The 20,272-nt window shown below is 41.5% G+C and overlaps 1 protein-coding gene across 2 annotated transcripts in view; it reads left to right on the top strand.

Annotated features, from left to right (window-relative positions):
* Positions 1–20,272, top strand: part of MDN1 (midasin AAA ATPase 1) — a 158,028-nt gene that overhangs the window by 125,027 nt on the left and 12,729 nt on the right. The window contains exons 77-91 of one of the 2 annotated variants that reach the window (XM_073893610.1): positions 1,510–1,615; positions 2,174–2,289; positions 3,382–3,867; positions 4,114–4,340; positions 5,147–5,302; positions 5,457–5,626; positions 6,440–6,601; positions 8,554–8,691; positions 11,229–11,370; positions 13,071–13,249; positions 13,814–13,963; positions 14,474–14,618; positions 17,500–17,822; positions 18,107–18,274; positions 19,534–19,635. In XM_073893610.1, the coding sequence (XP_073749711.1) occupies positions 1,510–1,615; positions 2,174–2,289; positions 3,382–3,867; positions 4,114–4,340; positions 5,147–5,302; positions 5,457–5,626; positions 6,440–6,601; positions 8,554–8,691; positions 11,229–11,370; positions 13,071–13,249; positions 13,814–13,963; positions 14,474–14,618; positions 17,500–17,822; positions 18,107–18,274; positions 19,534–19,635 (2,770 nt within the window). Of the gene's footprint in view, positions 1–1,509; positions 1,616–2,173; positions 2,290–3,381; positions 3,868–4,113; positions 4,341–5,146; positions 5,303–5,456; positions 5,627–6,439; positions 6,602–8,553; positions 8,692–11,228; positions 11,371–13,070; positions 13,250–13,813; positions 13,964–14,473; positions 14,619–17,499; positions 17,823–18,103; positions 18,275–19,533; positions 19,636–20,272 lie in introns of both variants that reach the window. The other variant, XM_025862627.2, reaches the window with a different exon arrangement.

Raw genomic sequence — 20,272 nt, 5'->3', positions numbered from 1 at the left:
AAGTATCTTTTCCTTTCCTCCTTATATTCACCTCTCCCATTATTTTTTTGGTCCTTTGATTTTTTCTTTCTTCCTTTCTCTTTTTTTTTTTTAAGATTTTATTTATTTGAGAGAGAGAGTGTGTGTGAGAGATCATGAGCAGGGGGGAAGGGTATAGGGAGAAACAGACTCCCCACTGAGCAGGGAGCCCCATGCAGGACTCCATTGCAGGACCCTGAGATCATGACCTGAGCCAGAGGCAGACGCTTAAACAACTGAGCCATCCAGGCACCCTTTTTTCTTTTTTAAGTATCTTTTCCTTTATTCCTTGTGTTCACCTCTCCTGTTATTTTCTTGGTCCTGTGATGTTCTTTTTCTTTTTCTTTTCAAGATTTTATTTATTTGAGAGACTGTGTGAGAGATCACGAGTAGGGGGGATGGGTAGAGGGAGAAGCAGACTCCCCACTGAGCAGGAAGCCCCATGCAGGACTCCATCCCAGGACCCTGGGATCATGACCTGAGCCGAAGGCAGACACTTGACTGACTGAGTCACCCAGACACCCTCTGGTCCTCTGATTTTACTGAGGTCTCCTCACTTGATTTGAATTCTTAGGTGAAAATCTGGGAGAGAATGACCACATTTGTAGCTGTTTCCTATACAAAAATTCTTTATAATTTATTCTAATATATTCTTGAGTTTGAGAACCTATAAACTTTGAGACAGAGCTATTTCTATGTTCATAACTATGACAGAGGTGGTTGTAACTGATAATTGGCATGAGCTGGGTATGCATACATTTGTATTTTGTTTGCTCAGTGGTCCTCTGAGTGCTTTAAATTTTAATTCAACACAACATTGTAAAAAGTAGGAATTTTTTTTAGGTTCTATTTATTTAAGTAATCTCTATACCCAATGTGGGGCTCAGACTCACAACCTTGAGATCAAGAGTTGCATGCTCTTCTGAGCCAGGCAGATACCCCAAAAGTAGAAATTTTACCTAAATATTCTGGATTCCAGTTTTTCAGGACGATCTGGCCAAGTGGGTTTACTTTCCCATGCAGTTAAAAGTTAAACTGTAGCTCCCTCCTTTTGACAGGACACATGCTCTCTAGATCACTGTGGTCTTCAACAATCCATTTTGCTTCTTCCACATTGAGGTCAGCTGTCATTGGCCTGTATCATTTTGTGCTTGGCCGTCCTTAATCATTTATATTATCTGCCTGGCCCCTGTAGGCATCGGGATTTATGACCCTTAGCTTTCACTCCTAAGATAGTTATAAAGTTTTCACTAAGGAAACTATATTGTTGTCATAATTTACTTCCCCACTGTACTTGAAATGCTAAGTATATAATACATCTTTTACATAAAGGACTGATGAGTACCTGACTGAATGAGACCTCACAGAAATAAATCTATTCATACTCTTGACTTTTGGTTGTGACTAAATAATACCAATCTCTACGTCTTCAGGATCTGGGGTAGGAAATAGTGGTTTTAATTAAGTTAATCATGTTGAGTTCTTTTCCAGGCTGCTTACAGAAATCTCATCATCATGGGATGGATGCCAGAAATATTTCTTTCGTTCTCTCGCACGGCATGCCAGGCTTAGTGCAGCCTTAGCAGCACCTGCCAAGGTGGGTGATAGAACCTCCGATTGCAGGGGCCCAGGGAAAGCTCCTGTTTTGTTCCTCCAGGGCACCATTCTCAGGTCTTGTCAAGTGATCGGAGCCCATTACTGAAAGTGACTGAGCTTTTTGCAGAATATCATTAAACTTACAATATAAATCAATGTAATTTTGTGTTTAATCAGAGAGCATTTTATCATAAATTCTCTTACTTACCTTTGCCAACAAGACCAAATGCATAAGAAAAGTTATGTAAGAAAAGCCTCAAGTAGAGAATGCCGTCTTCAGGTCTTTTTCCCTTTGTGAATTGGGAAAAGACCACTAATTTTGATGTTAAATCTAGTCCCTATTCATGGAACATCAGTGATCTGTGGAATCATAATTTGAGAAGCACTGCTCAAAAAGATGAATGTGTTGCTTTTAGACTGCAGTATATACCCATAGTTTATCTAAGCAAGGGGCACTTTCCCCAGAGAGTATTGGATGAACGGGCTTTCTAGTGACACCGGCATAGGTGGTAGTGTTTGCCAGCAACAACCTTGGCATGCTTCCTTCTTCCCCTGCCAGGAGATGGGCATGAACAACGTTGAGCGGTGCAAAGGCTTCTCAGCACATTTGATGAAGATGCTTATCCGACAGCGGCGCTCCCTGACCATACTGACTGAGCAGTGGATACTCCTCAGGTATCCGCTAACTAGTTAGTTGGGTTTGCGGCATGAATTAGGAAGAATTGTGTGAGTCAGCTTTCAATTGTGAAATGAAATTTGAAGCCCAAAGATGTAGATGGAATTCCTCTTGGCTCTGCCTCTTGCTTTTGGTGATAGACTTCTGCCCTGTGGTTCTGGCAACACCTCTTGGGAGAATGGGCCCTGGGAGATGAGTCCAGGGGGATGAGTCCGAATTAGAAAAAGTTGCCATGGCTGAAGTACACCTGGATGTAGATGGGGGGGGGATTTGTGCATGACAGGATTGTATTTATGGTATTGGGGCATCCGTCTTTGGGCACAGATCATATTTGAGATATTCATTAGACTTTTCGGATCACAGAGTTGCAATTTGCTGAGTGTCATACCTGGATGCTTCTCAGTGGAAATAAATACTTAAAAGATGAGGGCAGTTAGGAAAGCTGTCGTCCATTTGTTGAATGGATTGTTGACCGAAAGACTGTAATCACTTTGGCTACAGCTGTTTTCTGCTCTACTCATAAGGATTTATCTAACAAAGTATACTACAATTAAAGATGTTTCTTTTTTTTATAATGGTTGAAATCACTGCAGTGGTGTGACCATGTTGGGTATGAGAAAGCTATAAGGGGGTAGGTGATAAGCAGTGAGTTTTGACACTTGTGAAAGATTGAAGACACTTCTTTCAGTCTTTAGAAGGATGTGTTTAAGTATTTTATTTTCTTTTATTTATTTTTTTAAAATATTTTATTTATTTATTTGATAGAGACACAGCGAGAGAGGGAACACAAGCAGGGGGAGTGGGAGAGGGAGAAGCAGGCTTCCCGCTGAGCAGGGAGCCCAATGAGGGGCTCGATCCCAGGACCCTGGGATCATGACCTGAGCCGAAGGCAGACGCTTAACAACTGAGCCACCCAGGCGCCCCAGATGTGTTTAAGTATTTTAAAAGGCATTTCAACAGACTTATCTGGGTGATCCGCTCTTTGATTATGTGAAAAAGCCCCTTCATAAATAAATGAAGTTACTGTTTAAAAAAACACGGTGATGCAGTTTAAGGTGCCATGTGTTTCCCCCATGGATTTCTCGGCACAGGAACCTCCTTGGCTGTGTGCAGGAGATTCATGGCAGGCTGACTGGCCCACTGGTCTACCCCGTGGCCTTCCCCCCTCAGGATGGTGTGCAGCAGTGGACAGAAAGGCTGCAGCATCTGGCCATGCAGAGCCAGATCCTGCTTGAGCAGCTCTCCTGGTTCCTCCAGTGCTGCCCTAGTGCAGGGCCAACTCCCGGCCAAGGTGAGGCCCAGGCACAGGGTCAGCCTTCTGCCTTCTACCCAGAGGAACCAGAGCTCACCAAGGGACTGCTTTCCGGAGCAGTACAGGACCTCATCTCATCAGAACTGAGTTACCCATCTCCAGTACCTCGAAATCAGCTGCCCTCTGGTTGCCGGATGCGGAAACAGGACCAGCTTTGGCAACAGTCAACTGCGAGATTAACAGAGATGCTGAAAACCATTAAAACAGTGAAAGCTGATGTTGACAAAATCAGGCAGCAGTCTTGCGAGACTCTCTTTCATTCTTGGTGAGTGTGTCTATGTACTATCCTTCTGTGTGTTCGGGGCTTGCTCAGAGTTTAGTAATGGGATAAAGTGATGAAAAGGATTTTTGCTTCAGTTCTCTGTTTTTCCGTGGACCTTCATAGTGCTTTGTGGCATATGTCTAGCTGTAAGTCTTAAGATACAGTGAATTTTCCCCTGGTTACATTTTAGTGGTTGGAAGGAGGGTATAGCCCCTTCCTCTCAACATTGTGGCATTTCTGTTGTTGCAGGAAGGATTTTGAAGTTTGCTCTTCTGGGCTGAGTTGCCTGTCCCAGATGTCAGTTCATTTGCAAGGCCTGGAGTCCTTATTCCTTACTCCAGGGATTGAGGTTGAGCAAACAGACCGACAAATGGCATTAGTTGAGAGCCTGGAATATTTAAGAGGAGAAATCAATAAAGCCACAGATGACTTTACTACCTGGAAGACACATCTGCTTGCTTTAGGCAGCCAAGGAGGTAAGGACTGTCATCGACAAGGGAGTCAAAGCCCAGTGTAGGAGTGATGTCCTGTAGATTTAAGTCTAGACTATCCTAAAGACACCCTGTGTTTTGTTCCAGACATATATTTGTCCAGGGTTCTAAGGTAGGCAGGTGTGGTTGGAACCCACAGCTCCTAACTCTTGATGCCTCATTTCTTTGAGTACTTTGCCTCTGAATTGATCATGTCACTTTGTAGCACATGTGTAGGGAGGCAGCACAGGCGCACTCGCTGTTAGTGACCGTTCTCTCTTAGACTGAAAGCTGAGGGCTGATATTTGGACTGAGTTGGTGTTTATACGCACCATCTTTTTTTTTTTTTTTTTTTTTAAGATTTTATTTATTTATTTGAGATAGAGAGAATGAGAGATAGAGAGCACGAGAGGGAAGAGGGTCAGAGGGAGAAACAGACTCCCCACCAAGCAGGGAGCCCGATGCGGGACTCGATCCCGGGACTCCAGGATCATGACCTGAGCCGAAGGCAGTCGCTTAACCAACTGAGCCACCCAGGCGCCTATACGCACCATCTTAACTATATTCATATTTTTGGCATTCTTCCAGCAAAACTTTCAATAAAAGGTAATAAACTCCTGTAGGTTTATCTAGACGAGGAAAATGTCTCATTCATCTTTGTGTTCAGCAGTTTGACATGGTGGCTCACCCACAGTAGGTGCTTGACAGGTGGCCGTTTGTAGAAATAACAAACGAGGATTGTTAATGATTTCCAGAGGCACTGAAGCATATGATTGGAGTTTTTGTTTGTTTCCCACCATGTTACTTACTAGGAAACCAAATGTTGGAGGAAGGGTTTGTGGAAGATTTTTCAGAGCAAGTGGAAACTGCCATCCGGGCCATCCTTTGTGCCATCCAGAACTTAGCAGAGGGAAACAGTAAAAAGACAGAGGAGACCACTGACCAAACAAGACCACGGGAGGAGGATGGTATGTCTGACATCAGGCAAAAACTGTTTTTATTCTTGATTTTATTTTTGTGGCTAAATATTTAAGGACCGATATCAGGAATGATGACTGGATGAATGGAGACGAAAGGGTTTATTTTGTTATTCATCATATCTTCCTTTTCTGTGAATGAAAGAGGCAGCAGGCTTTGAGAGACTGCAATTGGGACATCTAACAAAACTCTTAGAGGATGACCTCTGGGCCGACGTGAGCGCTCTCCATGTGCAGAAAATAATTTCTGCTGTCTCTGAGCTGTTGGAGAGACTGAAGTCGTATGCTGAAGATGGCATAGCAGCTAAGCACACGGTAACCAATGGTTCTTTATAAGCTTCTTGCTATCTAGTATCTAGAGTGGGCCAACCAAAGGCAGAGTAGGTTTTTCACTTTGCTCCATGTGAATGGTCCCGGAGCAGGCCTTTGTGGCAAAAATCACTAAGAATTTGATTTCTTTATGCATGTAAACATCACTGATAAACTCTGAAAAGCTTAGGGCTTGCTAGCTAAGGGTTACAGTTGTAAGATGCACAGATGCAAAAAATGCCAGCAATCCAGAGTATCTATTATCTTGGGATTCTTTCATACCCAACCACATAGTCCTGGGTATTTGATGTTAATGTGGGTATTGCTGCTGTCAACTCAGGCTCAGTGGCCTCACCCTGCAAATACCATTCCCTTCACAACAAGCCAGCAGAGGGGGCAGTTGCTGGGTCCGTAATAGTCCAGAGAAGCAACTTATTTTGTAGGACGTTGTAAGTCTGTAGCATTGCTTCCAGTGCCAACTTTGATTCTGAATAGAATTTGTTTATAAACATCTTATTTTTTTTAAAAACAAAAATAAAAAACCTTGTTAACTAAATGAAACTTAAATGACAGAATTTAAAAGTGTACTTTTTGTGAGGGTTTGTGTGAACAGGGAAGAAATGTCAGAGAGCAGAGGTGTGTGTGTGTGTGTGTGTGTGTGTGTGTGTAAGAGAAAATATACATAAAACTTACCATTAGTGGCGTTTAGTATATTCACAGTGTTGTGCAACGATTGTTGCTATCCAGTTGCAGAACATCTTGTATTACCCCAGAGAAAACTCAGTAGTATGAGCAGGCCTTGTGATCTTTCCCCTGCAGTTCTTCAGCCAGTCCTGCTGCCTGTTGGTGCGTCTGTTGCCCATGCTCTCCAGGTACTCAGACCTCGTCCTCTTCTTCCTGACCATGTCTTTGGCGACTCACCGTAGCACTGCAAAGCTGCTCTCTGTGCTTGCCCAGATCTTCACAGAGCTCGCCCAGGAGGTAAGGACTGTTCATGGGAAGCACGCTTGGGCAGCCAGTACCAAATACTCCAGACCCATTAGTGCATGGTTTCTGAGGCTTTTTTGGGACCTTCACAAATAGCAGGAGGTGATTTGCTCTCCCTGTGGATTTTTCAGGGCTTTGTCCAGCACCCTTTTGCTATACCTGTTTCCACTAAGGTTTTGGAACCTGCAGGTCCCCCACTGATGGATTCCCTAGACTCCAAAGGCTGTCCTGAGCCTCAGTCTCCTCATTTATAAAATGAGATCTGTCTACACTCCTTAGCATTTTTGTGAGAACTACTTTTAATTAGATATATACTTTGTTTTGTTTTGATTTCCTTAGTATTCTAAGGTTTTCTCCAGATCTAAGTATAATACAGGCGAGAGTCACTTGAGGAAGATAGGAATTTACAAACTGAAGATGGCGTCTAGCCTTCTTGTAAATAGTCAAGAGTTCTTACTTCTGACTAGAGGATAAATGTTTTATTTGTTGAGTAATAAATAAATGAATTAGTCCAATTTGCTCCCTCTATCCGATGGGCACTGAGCCAGTGTCACATCCCATCACTCCTTGGAGTCCTGCCACTGTGTGCAAAAGACAGTGGCAGGACAGTGTACGGTGAGGGTGCCCTTAGATTTGGATTAGCTGTGTTTGTCCAGTTGTGCTCTTGCTCTTGTCTGACAGGCTCTAGAATGACTTTGGCCTGTGCTTTGAGGTGGGGCATAGGGGTTCTGATAAAAGCAAAGTGTTAGGAGCCCTTTGGCTGTTCTAGATGTAGCTACTGTAGTAATGTCCCCTCCTCCTGTATGGCTGTATTCTGCCTATACCAAAACCTATTTTAAAACATTGTAGCTCAATGGGAAAATTAGGTAGGTTAACCAAAACATATTTTGCAATCAACATTCTAAGAATACATGTCTGTTCAAGTTGTATTCATATCCTTTCTGAGTAGTCCTGAGGGAAATTGAAAGTAGGTTACACTCAGTGCGAAGGTAATAGATCTAGGTTGTAATTACAACACCTAAACCACGGAAAGCTGCTTCTATGTAACTAAGTCACAATCAGTGACTGGTTTGGGGGTCTTAATTCCTATTTAGTTGGCAGCTGATTTTTTAGCACTTTTTCATCCTCAGATTGACAAATAACTTGATAGCTTGTCTGATAAAATTTCTGATTGAGAACCACTATTTTCTTCTACTTGTTTTTCTGTTCATTTTTGTCCCACATCCTAGTAGTTGATTTTCCTTTTCAAACTATTTTCCAACACAAAACACTTTTATCTCAACCCTTCACATGTGTTTCTTTGTCTGATCTTGTTCTTGACTCTTGACCCCATGCTGTGCCAGGTGCCTTGGCAGAAAATGCCGGATGTGGCATGTACACCAAGAGTGACAGTTTTACCTCAAGAGTTGACGGGGAGTCATTGTTTTTTATATTAAAATTAACATTTTACTTGCACATTACACCAAATTTTCTTCAGTTTTTGAAGTAAAAATGAAATCTCCCGTTGTGGCATCTGCTTCAAGTTGCTCTACCTCCAGGGTTACAAGTCTTCTCTCCCTCCACTCTTTCTTTCTTCTCAGGCTTACTAATTTGAGAAGTAAATAAAGAAGGACGAAATCCCTTTGGGATTTAGACATCGAGAGGTTCTACCCTTACTCAGTGACTTGCTCCTAAATACTGTCCTAGCATAATTCATTCTGATTTTTGTCTTGCCAAAGGAAATTACTACACACCAGAGGGCCTCTACGAAGTCAAAACCTTACATGTTAAATATGATGTCAAACTTTGAAACTGCATAGTAACTGTTATCAGCAAAGAAGAATGTCAAAGGTCTACTGGATGTATTTCCATCAGATTGAAAATACTGAGCTAGAGAAAAGCTAAAACAGTTTTTTTTCTGTCTTTTGTTGCTTTTGTACCTAATTGTTCACTCTTTTATTTTTAAGGGATTTTGCCTGCCCAAAGAATTCATGGAAGATTCAGCAGGAGAGGGAGCAACTGAGTTCCATGACTATGAGGGAGGTGGAATTGGGGAAGGCGAGGGCATGAAAGATGTGAGTGACCAGATAGAAAATGAAGAACAGGTATGTTTTCACATGCCCGAAACATGCACACAGTTTACAGAAACTCACTCCTTTTTCCCTTTCTTTTCAATATTAAGTTTTACATGCAAATGTTTTTTACTACTAGGTTAATGGTTTTCAAACTGATCCGTGGAGCCCTAAGAATACTAAAGCTTTAGGGAGTGGGTGTAAATAAGAAGCTGAAAGACCACAGAAAGGAACGTTGCAGCTCAGTCATTAGTTATGGCTATAATTTGAGAGGGAAATTATTAAAAATTTTTATTTTAAATGGGGGAGATCTTTGCTGATGATTTTTCTAGAGTAATTTTGGTAGTGGCTCATTTAAGGATAACAAAATTTGACTATTTTAAGTAACAAATGCATTAAATAATAATGCCAGTGTTTACTGTTAAGAGGTTTTATTGTATGTCTTTAAGACCTGTTGAAAAATTTTAATCTATATCCTCTTTTGGTTGAAGTCAAGAATGTTTTTTTGAAATAGATGCTCTGGGCTAAGATTGTTGTGTTGCTCTTTTAAATTCCTATCTCATTTGGGAGTGATTTTTTTTTCCATACTATTAAGAGATAATGGAATTTCTTTTTAGCACCTATATTCTAAGTCTAAAGCAGACCATAAATTTTTATTTAAGGTATGGTTATAGCCATTAAAAATAAAGGAGCAAACCAATTCAAACTTCTCATCCTTTGAAGGGAAAACTGGAAAGAAAAACCAACAAGAGTTATGCTAGTGTTGATGTGGTAGAGCTCTGTTTAATACACATACATTTTAAATTTGGCTTTTCTGTATCTTTCAAATTTAACTTCATCAACAGTACTTTTCTCATGGAAAAAAATTAAAGCAAAAAGTTACAACCTTAATAGGAAAGTGCAATCCAAAGCAAAAAACATTAAGTGGGATAAAAGGCATCAGAACAATTTGGCAGTATCTCATAAATTTTAATTGTGTGTATTCGTTGACCTAGGAATTCCATGTTTTCTGATAGAAATGCTAATAAGGGTCAAAGATAAGCATATGAAGGAGTGTTTTTTTGTACAAGGATATTCCCTATAGCGTTATTTGCAACGGTGAAAATTGTGAAAGGATCCAAATATTTATCAGGAGGAAACTGTGTAAAATATGATACCATCTGTGCAGAACAGTGCTATAAGTTAGAATGAGATAGATTTATATGTATCAACATGGAAATATATCTATGGGATATTTTTAAATTTTATTAATTTCTTTTTAAAGATTTTTTTATTTATTCATTTGAGACACAGAGCTAGAGCATGAGCAGGGGGAGAGGCAGAGAGAGAGGGAGAAGCAGGCTCCCCGCTGAGCCAGGAGTCTAATCTGGGACTCAATCCAAGGACCCCGGGATCATGACCTGAGCTGAAAGCAGACACCTAACCATCTGATCCACCCAGGCACCCCCATTTTTTAATTTTAAAAAAGAAAAGTAGGGGTGATTGACTGACTCAGTCAATAGAGCATACAACTCTTGATCTCAGGGTCATGAGTTTGATCCCCACATTGGGTGTAGAGATTACTTAAAAAAAAAAAATCTTAAAAAAGAGAAGAAAAGCAAATTGCAAAAACAGTTTGTAAAGCAATGATCCTTTTTTGTTTAAAAAGATATTGGGAGGGGCACCTGGGTGGGTTAGTCGTTAAGCGTCTGCCTTCGGCTCAGGTCATGATCCCAGGGTCCTGGGATCGAGCCCCGCATCAGGCTCCCTGCTCAGCGGGGAGCCTGCTTCTCCCTCTCCCACTCCTCCTGCTTGTGTTCCTGCTCTCGCTGTGTCTCTCCCTCTCTGTCAAATAAATAAATAAAATCTTAAAAAAAAATAAAAAGATAGTGGGAGACAGGTACTGATACAGATCACCTAGGTGTATTCATGGATAAAAAGATGGACCAGAATGTCACCGATACTAATTTCTTTGGGAGTTTTGGAGGATGGTGGTGGTGGAAAACTTACTTTCTGTTTTGCTTAGAATTATTTTGATGGGATTTTATTATGCTTGTATTTTTAAAAAGCACTTTTAAAATCCAACCTTAATAAGAGAACAATCATGAATCTTCTGCCCCAGATATCACCTAGAGTATATAGGAATATGTAGTTTAAGGAAAAGTGAACAAAATTACATTCAGTTACTATATATGAGAGACCAAAATGATAAAAATATTAAAACCGTGGACAACACAGTAAGATTGAATTTTTGTATCCTTCTTATTCTTAAGAATTCATATTCTTTTTTTGAAAGAATGCATATTCTTTTCAATGTCTGGATTTTTTTTTTTTAACAATTCACATGAAGAAACCATCAGCAAAATTCTATATTCTCTAATCCCAATGTAGTAAAACTGGAAATTACAGACATATTAAAGCAAATCAGAAATTACTGTGTGTGGTTATTCCTGTTGGTTCTCCTTTTTCTCTCCCCAGAGTTAACTTTTACCATTAATGTTGGCATTTAAATATTTATATTCTATTTAGAGTTGAATAAACATTAGCAAAGTTACAATGTTTATTTTTTCCTATGCTACTTTTTGATACAGGCAGAAGATACATTTCATAAAGGTCAAGAAAAGGATAAAGAGGATCCAGACTCAAAACCAGACATTAAGGGCGAGGATAATGCCATTGAGATGTCCGAAGACTTTGATGGGAAAATGCATGATGGGGAACTTGAAGATCAAGGTTTGCAATTATCTGTCACTTCATTCTTGTTTTTAAAAAATATTTTATCTAAAATATATATGTATATATATTTTTTATCTGGGAAATTACATGTTCCCAATAAGGAGCCTATTATAATCTTTTGGAACAAGTTTATCACTCTGCACAACTGCAAATGACAACATCAGCATATACCTGTTTCATCACTCTCTCCACTGAAGCAGAAGTCTGTAGTCAGTTTTGGAGATTCTTCTGAGTAAACTGAGACGTTGACTGGTACTTTGGCTGCCTCATGTGCTAGATGCAGTGATGGAATACCCTTCAGGGAAGCCTGAAAGAGCAAAGAGAGATATCTAACAGAGCTTGGCTCTCAGCTCAAAAGTAAATTGGTCAGGGCGCCTGGGTGGCTCAGTTGGTTAAGTGACTGCCTTCAGCTCAGGTCATGATCCTGGAGTCCCGGGATCGAGTCCCGCATCGGGCTCCCTGCTCAGCAGGGAGTCTGCTTCTCCCTCTGACCCTCTTCCCTCTCGTGTTCTCTATCTCTCATTCTCTCTCTCTCAAATAAATAAATAAAATCTTTAAAAAAAAAAGTAAATTGGTCAGGGTAGTTTCTTAAAAAAAAAAAAAAAACCTTATAAAAACAGTAGACATTTGTTACAGATGATTTGGAACAAGAGTGCAGGAGTGAAATAGATAGCCCTTAGGCTTACCACCCAAACCACTTAATAAATTTTAGTTTATTTTTTCCATATATTGCATATGTGTGTACACACACACACACACACCATAGTTTCATAGTTTGCTTTTTTTCTTTATTCTTTTTTTAGAAAGCGGGGGTAAGGGGCAGAGAGAGAGGGAGAGAGAGAATCTTAGGCAAGCTGCATGCCCAGCGCAGAACCTGATGTAGGGCTTGATCTCACAAGCCTGAAATCATGACCTCAGCCAAAATCAAGAGTTGGACACTTAACCGACTGAGCCACCCATGCGCCACTATAGTCTGCTTTTTTCATTTAACATGAACATTCCCCTCTCATTACAAATTGTTTGAGAATGTGATTTCTTATGGCACATCATCACCTGTCTTATGTTTGTTCCATAATTCGGTTATTGCCCTAAATTTCTGTCCAGAGCTTAATTTGAGATATCATGTCTTATTGTAAGTGAAGATCTTGCAGAAATGAAAGTTGACTGTAGAGTAGAAGAGTGCACACTTGCCTAAGCAGCACAAGAATATAACCTTTGGCACAGTAGACCTTGAGCAAAAACAATGGCAAGAAAATTCTGATTGAGTTAGACACATGATGTTAGATGTTGGATAAAATAGAAGTGTATAGTGTGTTGAAGATGGGGAGAAACCTTGGAAATCATATGGTGTAAGTCTTTCATTTCACAGATAAGAAACCAAAACCTAGGGAAGTTGCTGAATCTCATAATGAATATTCCCCCCAGCATCAGAAGTAGACACCTTGACAGCTATTTCACCACCCTTCTGTTTGTTAATATCCCACATTACAGACTTCTTTTTTCCTTCAAATCATTTGTAAAACACAGTAGGACTACTTCAGCATATCTAAAGGCATCTGCCTATACAGTGTTCCTTAAACACAAGCAGTAAATCTCAGGTGGGGCACTTGCCAGGTAGTGGGTCCATGCCTCTTCTGCACACATGGACCAGTCAGTTTGGGGATTTGCCTGACTAAGCTCAGTGCCTTCCCTTTCAGAAGAGGATGATGGGAAATCAGATAGTGAGGGCGGAGACCTGGATAAACAGATGGGCGATCTGAATGGTGAGGAAGCTGACAAACTAGATGAGAGGCTTTGGGGTGATGACGACGATGAGGAGGAAGATGAAGAGGAAGAAGACAGTAAAACTGAAGAAACAGGACCAGGAATGGATGAGGTAATTAAAAGACTCCCCCCATCCTGTAGTCCCCAGGTTGAGAGGAGACATTCTTCCCACCAGCTACCACTCCCTGTCATTTACTGCTCTTCCTTTTCTTTGTTTTTCTTCTTTCTTTCATTCCTCTTTTTTTTTTCCTCTTTAATCTATCTTACTTGATTGTATTCAGAACCAGAAGAATGGTCTTATCTGGGCCGTCCCATGTGTTATGGAGGAGGGAAGTTAAGAAGACTCAGTGCAAATGCTTTGATTCTGCTGTTGACCACTGAACTTCTCCATCTCTCTGCTTAAGAAGTTTGGGGCTGGGTGGGACTCCCCAGCAGCATAGTGTGACCCATTCCACTGTTCACACACCTGCTATTACTGCGGCTGTCTGGGCCAAGCCAGACTGCTCTTTCCAGGTCATGAAGGACACCCTGTCAGCTGGATATTTCCATGGCATTGGCCCAACAGGCAGAAATTCTACATGCCTAAGAGGTACTTTAGGTAGAATCAATCTATATGAAAGTAGTTTCTTAGATTGAGCGTAATGATTTTGTGTTGTTTTCTTCCTTTGACATTTAGGAAGATTGTGGACTTGTTGCCAAAGATGACAACTTGGATGCTGGGAAGTCAAACAGAGATAAAAGCCAAGATAAGAAGGAAGAAAAGGAAGAAGCAGAAGTTGCTGATGATGGACCAGACCAGGACAAAATTAATGAACAAATAGATGAGGTGATGAGGATTTGAAGCCCATCCACCCCTGATTCCAGGCCAGGGCTGTTACACCACACAACTCCTGGGGAGTCTCAAGACATTTTTTTTTCCTATTCATCAGTTGTTTTCCCATTGCCTCATAAAAGAACATGTTACAAAGTCTCTTAACAGGACATAAAATATCTAATACTTGGTTACTGATGAGGCGGTCTTCATGCTGTTTGGGCTCATGCTGGAGTTTGGAAGCTCAATTCTGTTATTCTTTTCCATATATCTCCTCATAAACTTTAGTTTCCTTTTTGAAATTAAGTAACACAGTACCTCTTATCGGTGGAGAACCTGCACAGAAAGTGAAGTTTGAAATTCCAGCATGAAAATTCTGGAAGCATTAGTAAAATTCTAAAGTGTGGGGGAAACTTTAGAGAAGAGACTTTGTATTCTTTTAGCATTACTGCTTAGAGCTAATTATATGCAGATGCTACTTTTTTAAAAAGTTTTATTTTTTCCTGTTCTCTCCATTGTCCAAAGAGGGAATATGATGAGAATGAGGTAGACCCTTACCATGGCAATCAGGAGAAGCTGCCAGAACCTGAGGCCTTGGACCTTCCAGACGACTTGAACCTCGACAGTGAAGACAAGAACGGTAGTGAGGACACAGACCATGAAGAAGGAGGTGTGTCTTTCAAAACCTAAAGAGACCAGTTGGAATTCACTGAAAATGAGCAGTAATCAATTTCTTCATGCCATGTCATGGCCAGGTCATAAATCATGTCTGGTCAGCTCAATTCCAGTTTGAGAAAATTGTTCGCTTTCTCTGTAGTGTTTCTCACCTGAGTTAGACTTAAAGTGTAAGCTGAGTAGAATTAAAGTAAACCAGCAGGTTTTTGTCATTAATTTCCTCTCCTGTCCTGTGTTTTAGCAGTATGGTACCTGGGTGGTGCTTCATCCCACAGAGCTTCATTTCCCCACCACCATCTTGATGTCCCATGTTATGGGTTGAGGTAAACACTGCAGTCTGGGAATATGTAGGCCTCTTGTGGAACCTACTTTCAGCTCTCTTAGAGAAATGATTGTTTCAGTTATTGATTGCTATGCTTATGTTGTGTGTTTAGTTTGAAATGTGAAGTCATTGTTACGGGGAATGAAATTGAATAATGAAGAGAAATCACAGGGCACTTGACAGTAATCTATCTGTCACCCACTGTTCAGTTTGAGTGACTTCCCTAGGGAGAGCTGTCTGGTATTGGAAGCATTGTAGAGAAAATGCCTCTATAATAGAAGGTCCCCAGTCATGGTGGGTAATCACACAGAAAAATAAGAGCTAGCCTCACTCTGCTTCATAATGAATCGGTTACATAGATAAGCTATTAAACTTTTTTAAACACCATATTGGACAAAATTAGCAAGTTATGAAAGAGGTACCATTTACATAAAAGTTTAATATTATATGTTATTAATGGGTACATCAAATGTAGGAAAACATAGGAATAAAACACAGCAACTTCAGGTTATGGTGACCTCTGAGGAAGTAGGAAGGGCAGAGGCATCCAGAATCCATAGAGTTGTACCCAGAACCACTTATTTCTTAAAAACAAGTGACTGAAGTTTCATATAAATATGACAAAATATTTATATCTGTTAAATCTAGGAGGTAAGTATATGGCTCTGTTTTCATGCTTTAAATTTAATTTAGTAATTTAAATTTGTGAACTTGCTATTTAACCAGAATCATTTGGTTGAAGATTTGATAGAGGCTTTCCTCATGCTAAGAACAAGTCTTCACTGTCTGAATCTATAACTTACTTTTTTTTTAGTTTTCATTTTCCTATAGCTTTATTAAGAAAGCTAAAAGAAAATCTCCCAATGTCTATGAAGGCCAGACTTCTTATATTAAATTCTAGCTGAATTTTGGGGTGCCTGAGTGGCTCAGTCAGTTAAGCGTCCAACTCTTGATCTCAGCTCAGGTCTTGATCTTAGGGTTGTGAGTTTAAGCCCCATGTTGGACTCCATGCAAGGTATGGAGCCTACTTAGAAAAAAAAATTCTAGCTGACTTATTTAGCATTGTATAAGTTGCTGCTTCTGAGGCCATTTCACTACCATATAATTTTGGAATCTGATGTCAACCTTAAATTCCAACAAGTAAGCAAGGATAAAATTGAAAATTAAAATCCATTGAGGGCAGGGGCGCCTGGGTGGCTCAGCCGTTAAGCGTCTGCCTTCGGCTCAGGTCATGATCCCAGGGTCCTGGGATTGAGCCCCACATTGGGCTCCCTGCCCCACAGGAAGCCTGCTTCTCCCTCTCACACTCCCCCTGCTTGTGTTCCCTCTCTCGCTGTGTCTCTCTCTGTCAAATAAATAAATAAAATCTTTAATAAAAATAAAAAATAAAATCCATTGAGGGTGTAATAGCTATTTACTCTAGAAAAACTCAAGCTCACTTTAAACTATTGTGTATATAAGCTAAGAAGCAATACTTTAAAGAATTATTTGTTAACAAATTAACCGTGATTTCTGACGTGTCCAAAGTATGGGGATGTTCTTTTGTTTTATTTTTTTTTTTTTTAAGATTCTTATTTAAGAGATGGGGTGCCTGGCTGGCTCAGTTGTTAAGTGTCTGCCTTTGGCTCAGGTCATGATCCCAGGGTCCTGGGATCAAGCCCCGCATCGGGCTCCCTGCTCTGCAGGAAGCCTGCTTCTCCCTCTCCCACTCCCCCTGCTTGTGCTCACTCTCACTATGTCTCTCTCTGTCAAATAAATAAATAAAATCTTAAAAAAAAATTTTTTTTTTATTTAAGAGAGTGAGAGAACACGAGAGGGGGGAGGGTTAGAGGGAGAGGGAGAAGCAGACTCCCCACTGAGCAGGGAGCCCAATGTGAGGCTCAATCGTGGGGCTCGATCCTGGAACTCCGGGATCATGACCTGAGCCATAGGCAGACGCTTAACTGATTGAGCCACTCAGGCGCCCCTAGGAATGTTCTTTTAATAAATAAAACTTTTCCAAATAGGATTGTTTCCATTGAATGTATGTTGTATTTTCTGTGTATGATAAAGACGGATGTCTGTCAATTATTCCCAAGGATAATATCCTTTCCTATCTTTGGTTTCCTATTGTTGTGTTGGATTTTAGGATTTTTTTTAGCAGATTACTTAGAATTTTTTTAGTGAAATGCACCATCTAGACAATTGTATGTAACAGATACATACAATTTAGAGCAGGGGTAAGCAAACTTTTTCTGTAAAGGGTCAGATAATATACCATAATTTATAGGCCATAAACTGCAACAAGGGTTGCAAAAACTCCATTCTGTTTTTGTAGTAATATGAAAGCAGCCATAGGCAATACAGAATGGGTGGGCTAAACACAAAGGTAAGCAAATAGATGTGTCTATATTCCAGTAAAACTTTATTTACAGAGGCACATCAGCTAGATTTGGCCCTGGGGGCCATAGTTTGCCAATTCCTGGTTCGAGACTAATAACAAAGTTTGTGTAAAATGATCCCATGTTAAATCATGTTGAATTCTGTGTTTCTACTTTTTGTTGTATCTATCTAGAAGAAAATCCTTTGGAAATTAAAGAAAAGCCAATGGATACTGAAGAAGCAGATCCTGAAGTTGAGGAAATAAAGGAAGAGATCGAGGCTGACCACAGTGAAGGTCAGGGTCAACATGAGCCTGAAGAAGGCCCCAGTGAAGAGGAGAAGGGCGAGGGGGAGGAAGAGATGGACACAGGAGCTGATGACCAAGGCAAAGATACTGCTGAACATCCTGAAGAAAACTCCGAGGATGAGCGGCAGTCCCTGGAGGACAAGGACAAGGAAGCCAGTGAGGACAGTGCAGAGAATGGTGTTCCTGTTGACCAAGGTCTCCAGCCCCAGGTGCTGTGGAGTGTCTGGCTTGTCTCAAGTTAAAAGTAATAGGAGAGGTTACTTTATTCCTAGCAGAATCTTTTAGGATACTTCTCTATCACCAGGTGGCGCTGCTGAGCAGCATTAAGTTTCTGTTTAAGACCCTTTCTGCCTGATAACCCTCCCTGCACGCTGAGGAGTAGGGCACCTGCTTGTTGCAGGACCCACCCCTCACCCCCCACCCCCGTCCACTCCGCTGCCTCATATTCTTCCCCCAGAGCATGTCAATGTGGTGTCTGCTTACCCTGCAGAAGCAAGAAGAAGAAGAAGATGGGGAGAACTCTGACACAGGGGAGCAGGTGCCAGAGGCCACGGAGAGGAAGGAACACGACTCCTGTGGGCAGACCGGGTTGGAGAGCGTGCAGAGCGCACAGGCTGTGGAGCTGGCTGGAGCCGCGCCTGAGAAGGAGCAGGGAAAGGAGGTGATAGGCCCTCATTGCCTCTGCCGGCTGCCTCTAGGAGGGTTTCTTTTCCCTGGGTGAAATCACCCGTCTGTTTAGCAGTAGTTGGTGTATGTGTGATGTTGTTCTGTTGACATCGAAAGAGATCATCTTCCATCCTTTGAGAAAGTGATCGGGTACCTACTTTTATGTGCATCTCAGAACAGATCCTAGAATATTGGCTACACACCGGACTTAAGTATTCTGCTTAAAGAGAAAGAGCTGTTAGACTGGTAGTACTTCATGGGAGAATCAGGTTCATGTTATTTTTTAGAAAGCTCCCAAGTAAAGATAGGTTGAATTTAGACTTTAGAGCCAGTACTGTGTTTCTTTTTTTTTTTTTTTTGTTTGTTTGTTTTTAAGAGAGGGAGAGAGAATGAGCGCATGAACATATGGGGAGGGGCTGAGGGAGAGAGAGAATCTTAAGCAGGCTCCAGCTCTCAGCACAGAACCCAACCCAGGGCACAATCTCACAACCATGAAATCATGACCTGAGCCAAAATGAAGAGTTGATGCTTAAATGACTGAGCTACTCAGGCACCCCTCCAAAGGTTTTAATTTAAAAAGCAAAGCACTTTGTTCCTTGAGCCAGAGTGATGTGTTCTGTTTATGACCACAGTTCAGGCCACTGGCATGCTGTGGAAAGAGCACTGAAAGTCAGAGGACCTGCTACTTACAGTGGTAACTCTGAACAGCTCCTTAAGCCTCTTTGAGCCCAGTTTTCTCACCAGTAATAACACCTGCTTATACTTCTTGTACACCCCCCACCACATTTACTGAGCACCCATTAGGTAGGTGCTAAGCATTTTCATTACTTCAGGTCCTCATAATAGTACTCTAAGACAGCTGATTATTGTTATTACTTTCTCCATTTTATATTTGAGTTAAGTAAGCCACAGTAAAGTGAAATGACAGTCTCAGGGGTACATAGGTGGTTGATGGCAAAGGATGGTTTCTGGTTGAGGTCTGTCCTGCATTCAGAGTAAGTCATTACAGTCCTGGAAACAAGGAACTAATCAGCCTTACACAGCAAAGTCACTCGAGATGGTAACATCTATATCTAGATGCTCTTGCTTTTGCCCACAGTCCAGGCCTTAGTCATGGGTGAGTTTCCAGAGCAGGGAGGCAGGTATTGTGTGACTCAGAGAGAATAATAGAGAAGCTTCGTGCAATATGGCACAGTAACCAGGTGCTTGTACAGCATCTTCCATCCTCATTCTCTTGTGGCTTGGATTTCATAGGAACACGGGAGTGGAGCTGCGGATGCAAACCAGGCAGAAGGCCATGAATCCAACTTCATCGCCCGGTTGGCTTCCCAGAAACAGACCAGGAAAAACACACAGGTCTCTAGCCCTCTTCAGCTGAACTTAGGTGCAGGCTGCATGGAAAAGATGCCCTGAGTACAGTGGTTTAAAAACAGCAATGCCCCCGTCTCACCAAACATGATGGCAACCATGGCAAGGAAATCAGGACCCTGGGCTTCTTCCCTGTGGGGGTCTGTAGAGAGAGACACACACACACACACACACTGGGGGGGTCTGTAGAGAGACACACACACACACACACAACTGTGGGGGTCTGTAGACACACACACACACACGCACACACACACACACACTGGGGGGATCTGTAGAGAGACACACACACACACACAACTGGGGGTCTGTAGAGACACACACACACACACACACCCTCCCTCCCTCCCTCCCTCCCTCCCTCCCTCCCTATTTCTGTTACGCAGCCTAAGAGCCAGGTGTTGGCTGCTGTTGCCCAGTACTAGCCAGTCTTTCTTCCACTGTCCTTACTCTTTTGTGTTTTAAAAATTAGGTTTTTAAAAAAGATTTTATTTATTTGAGAGCACAAGTGTGAGTGGGGCGAGGGGCAGAGAGAGAGAGAATTCCAAGTGGACTGTGTGCCCAGCACAGAGCCTGACACAGGGTTCTATCTCATGATCCACGAGATCATGACCTGAGCCAAAAT

This window comes from Callorhinus ursinus, unplaced genomic scaffold, assembly GCF_003265705.2.
Source record: "Callorhinus ursinus isolate GAN/ISIS: 27379988/994484 unplaced genomic scaffold, GSC_fseal_2.0 scaffold6, whole genome shotgun sequence".
In the NCBI taxonomy this organism is placed as follows: domain Eukaryota; kingdom Metazoa; phylum Chordata; class Mammalia; order Carnivora; family Otariidae; genus Callorhinus; species Callorhinus ursinus.
Note: the sequence above shows the minus strand (reverse complement) of the source record. Positions and strands in the feature narration are given on the sequence as shown.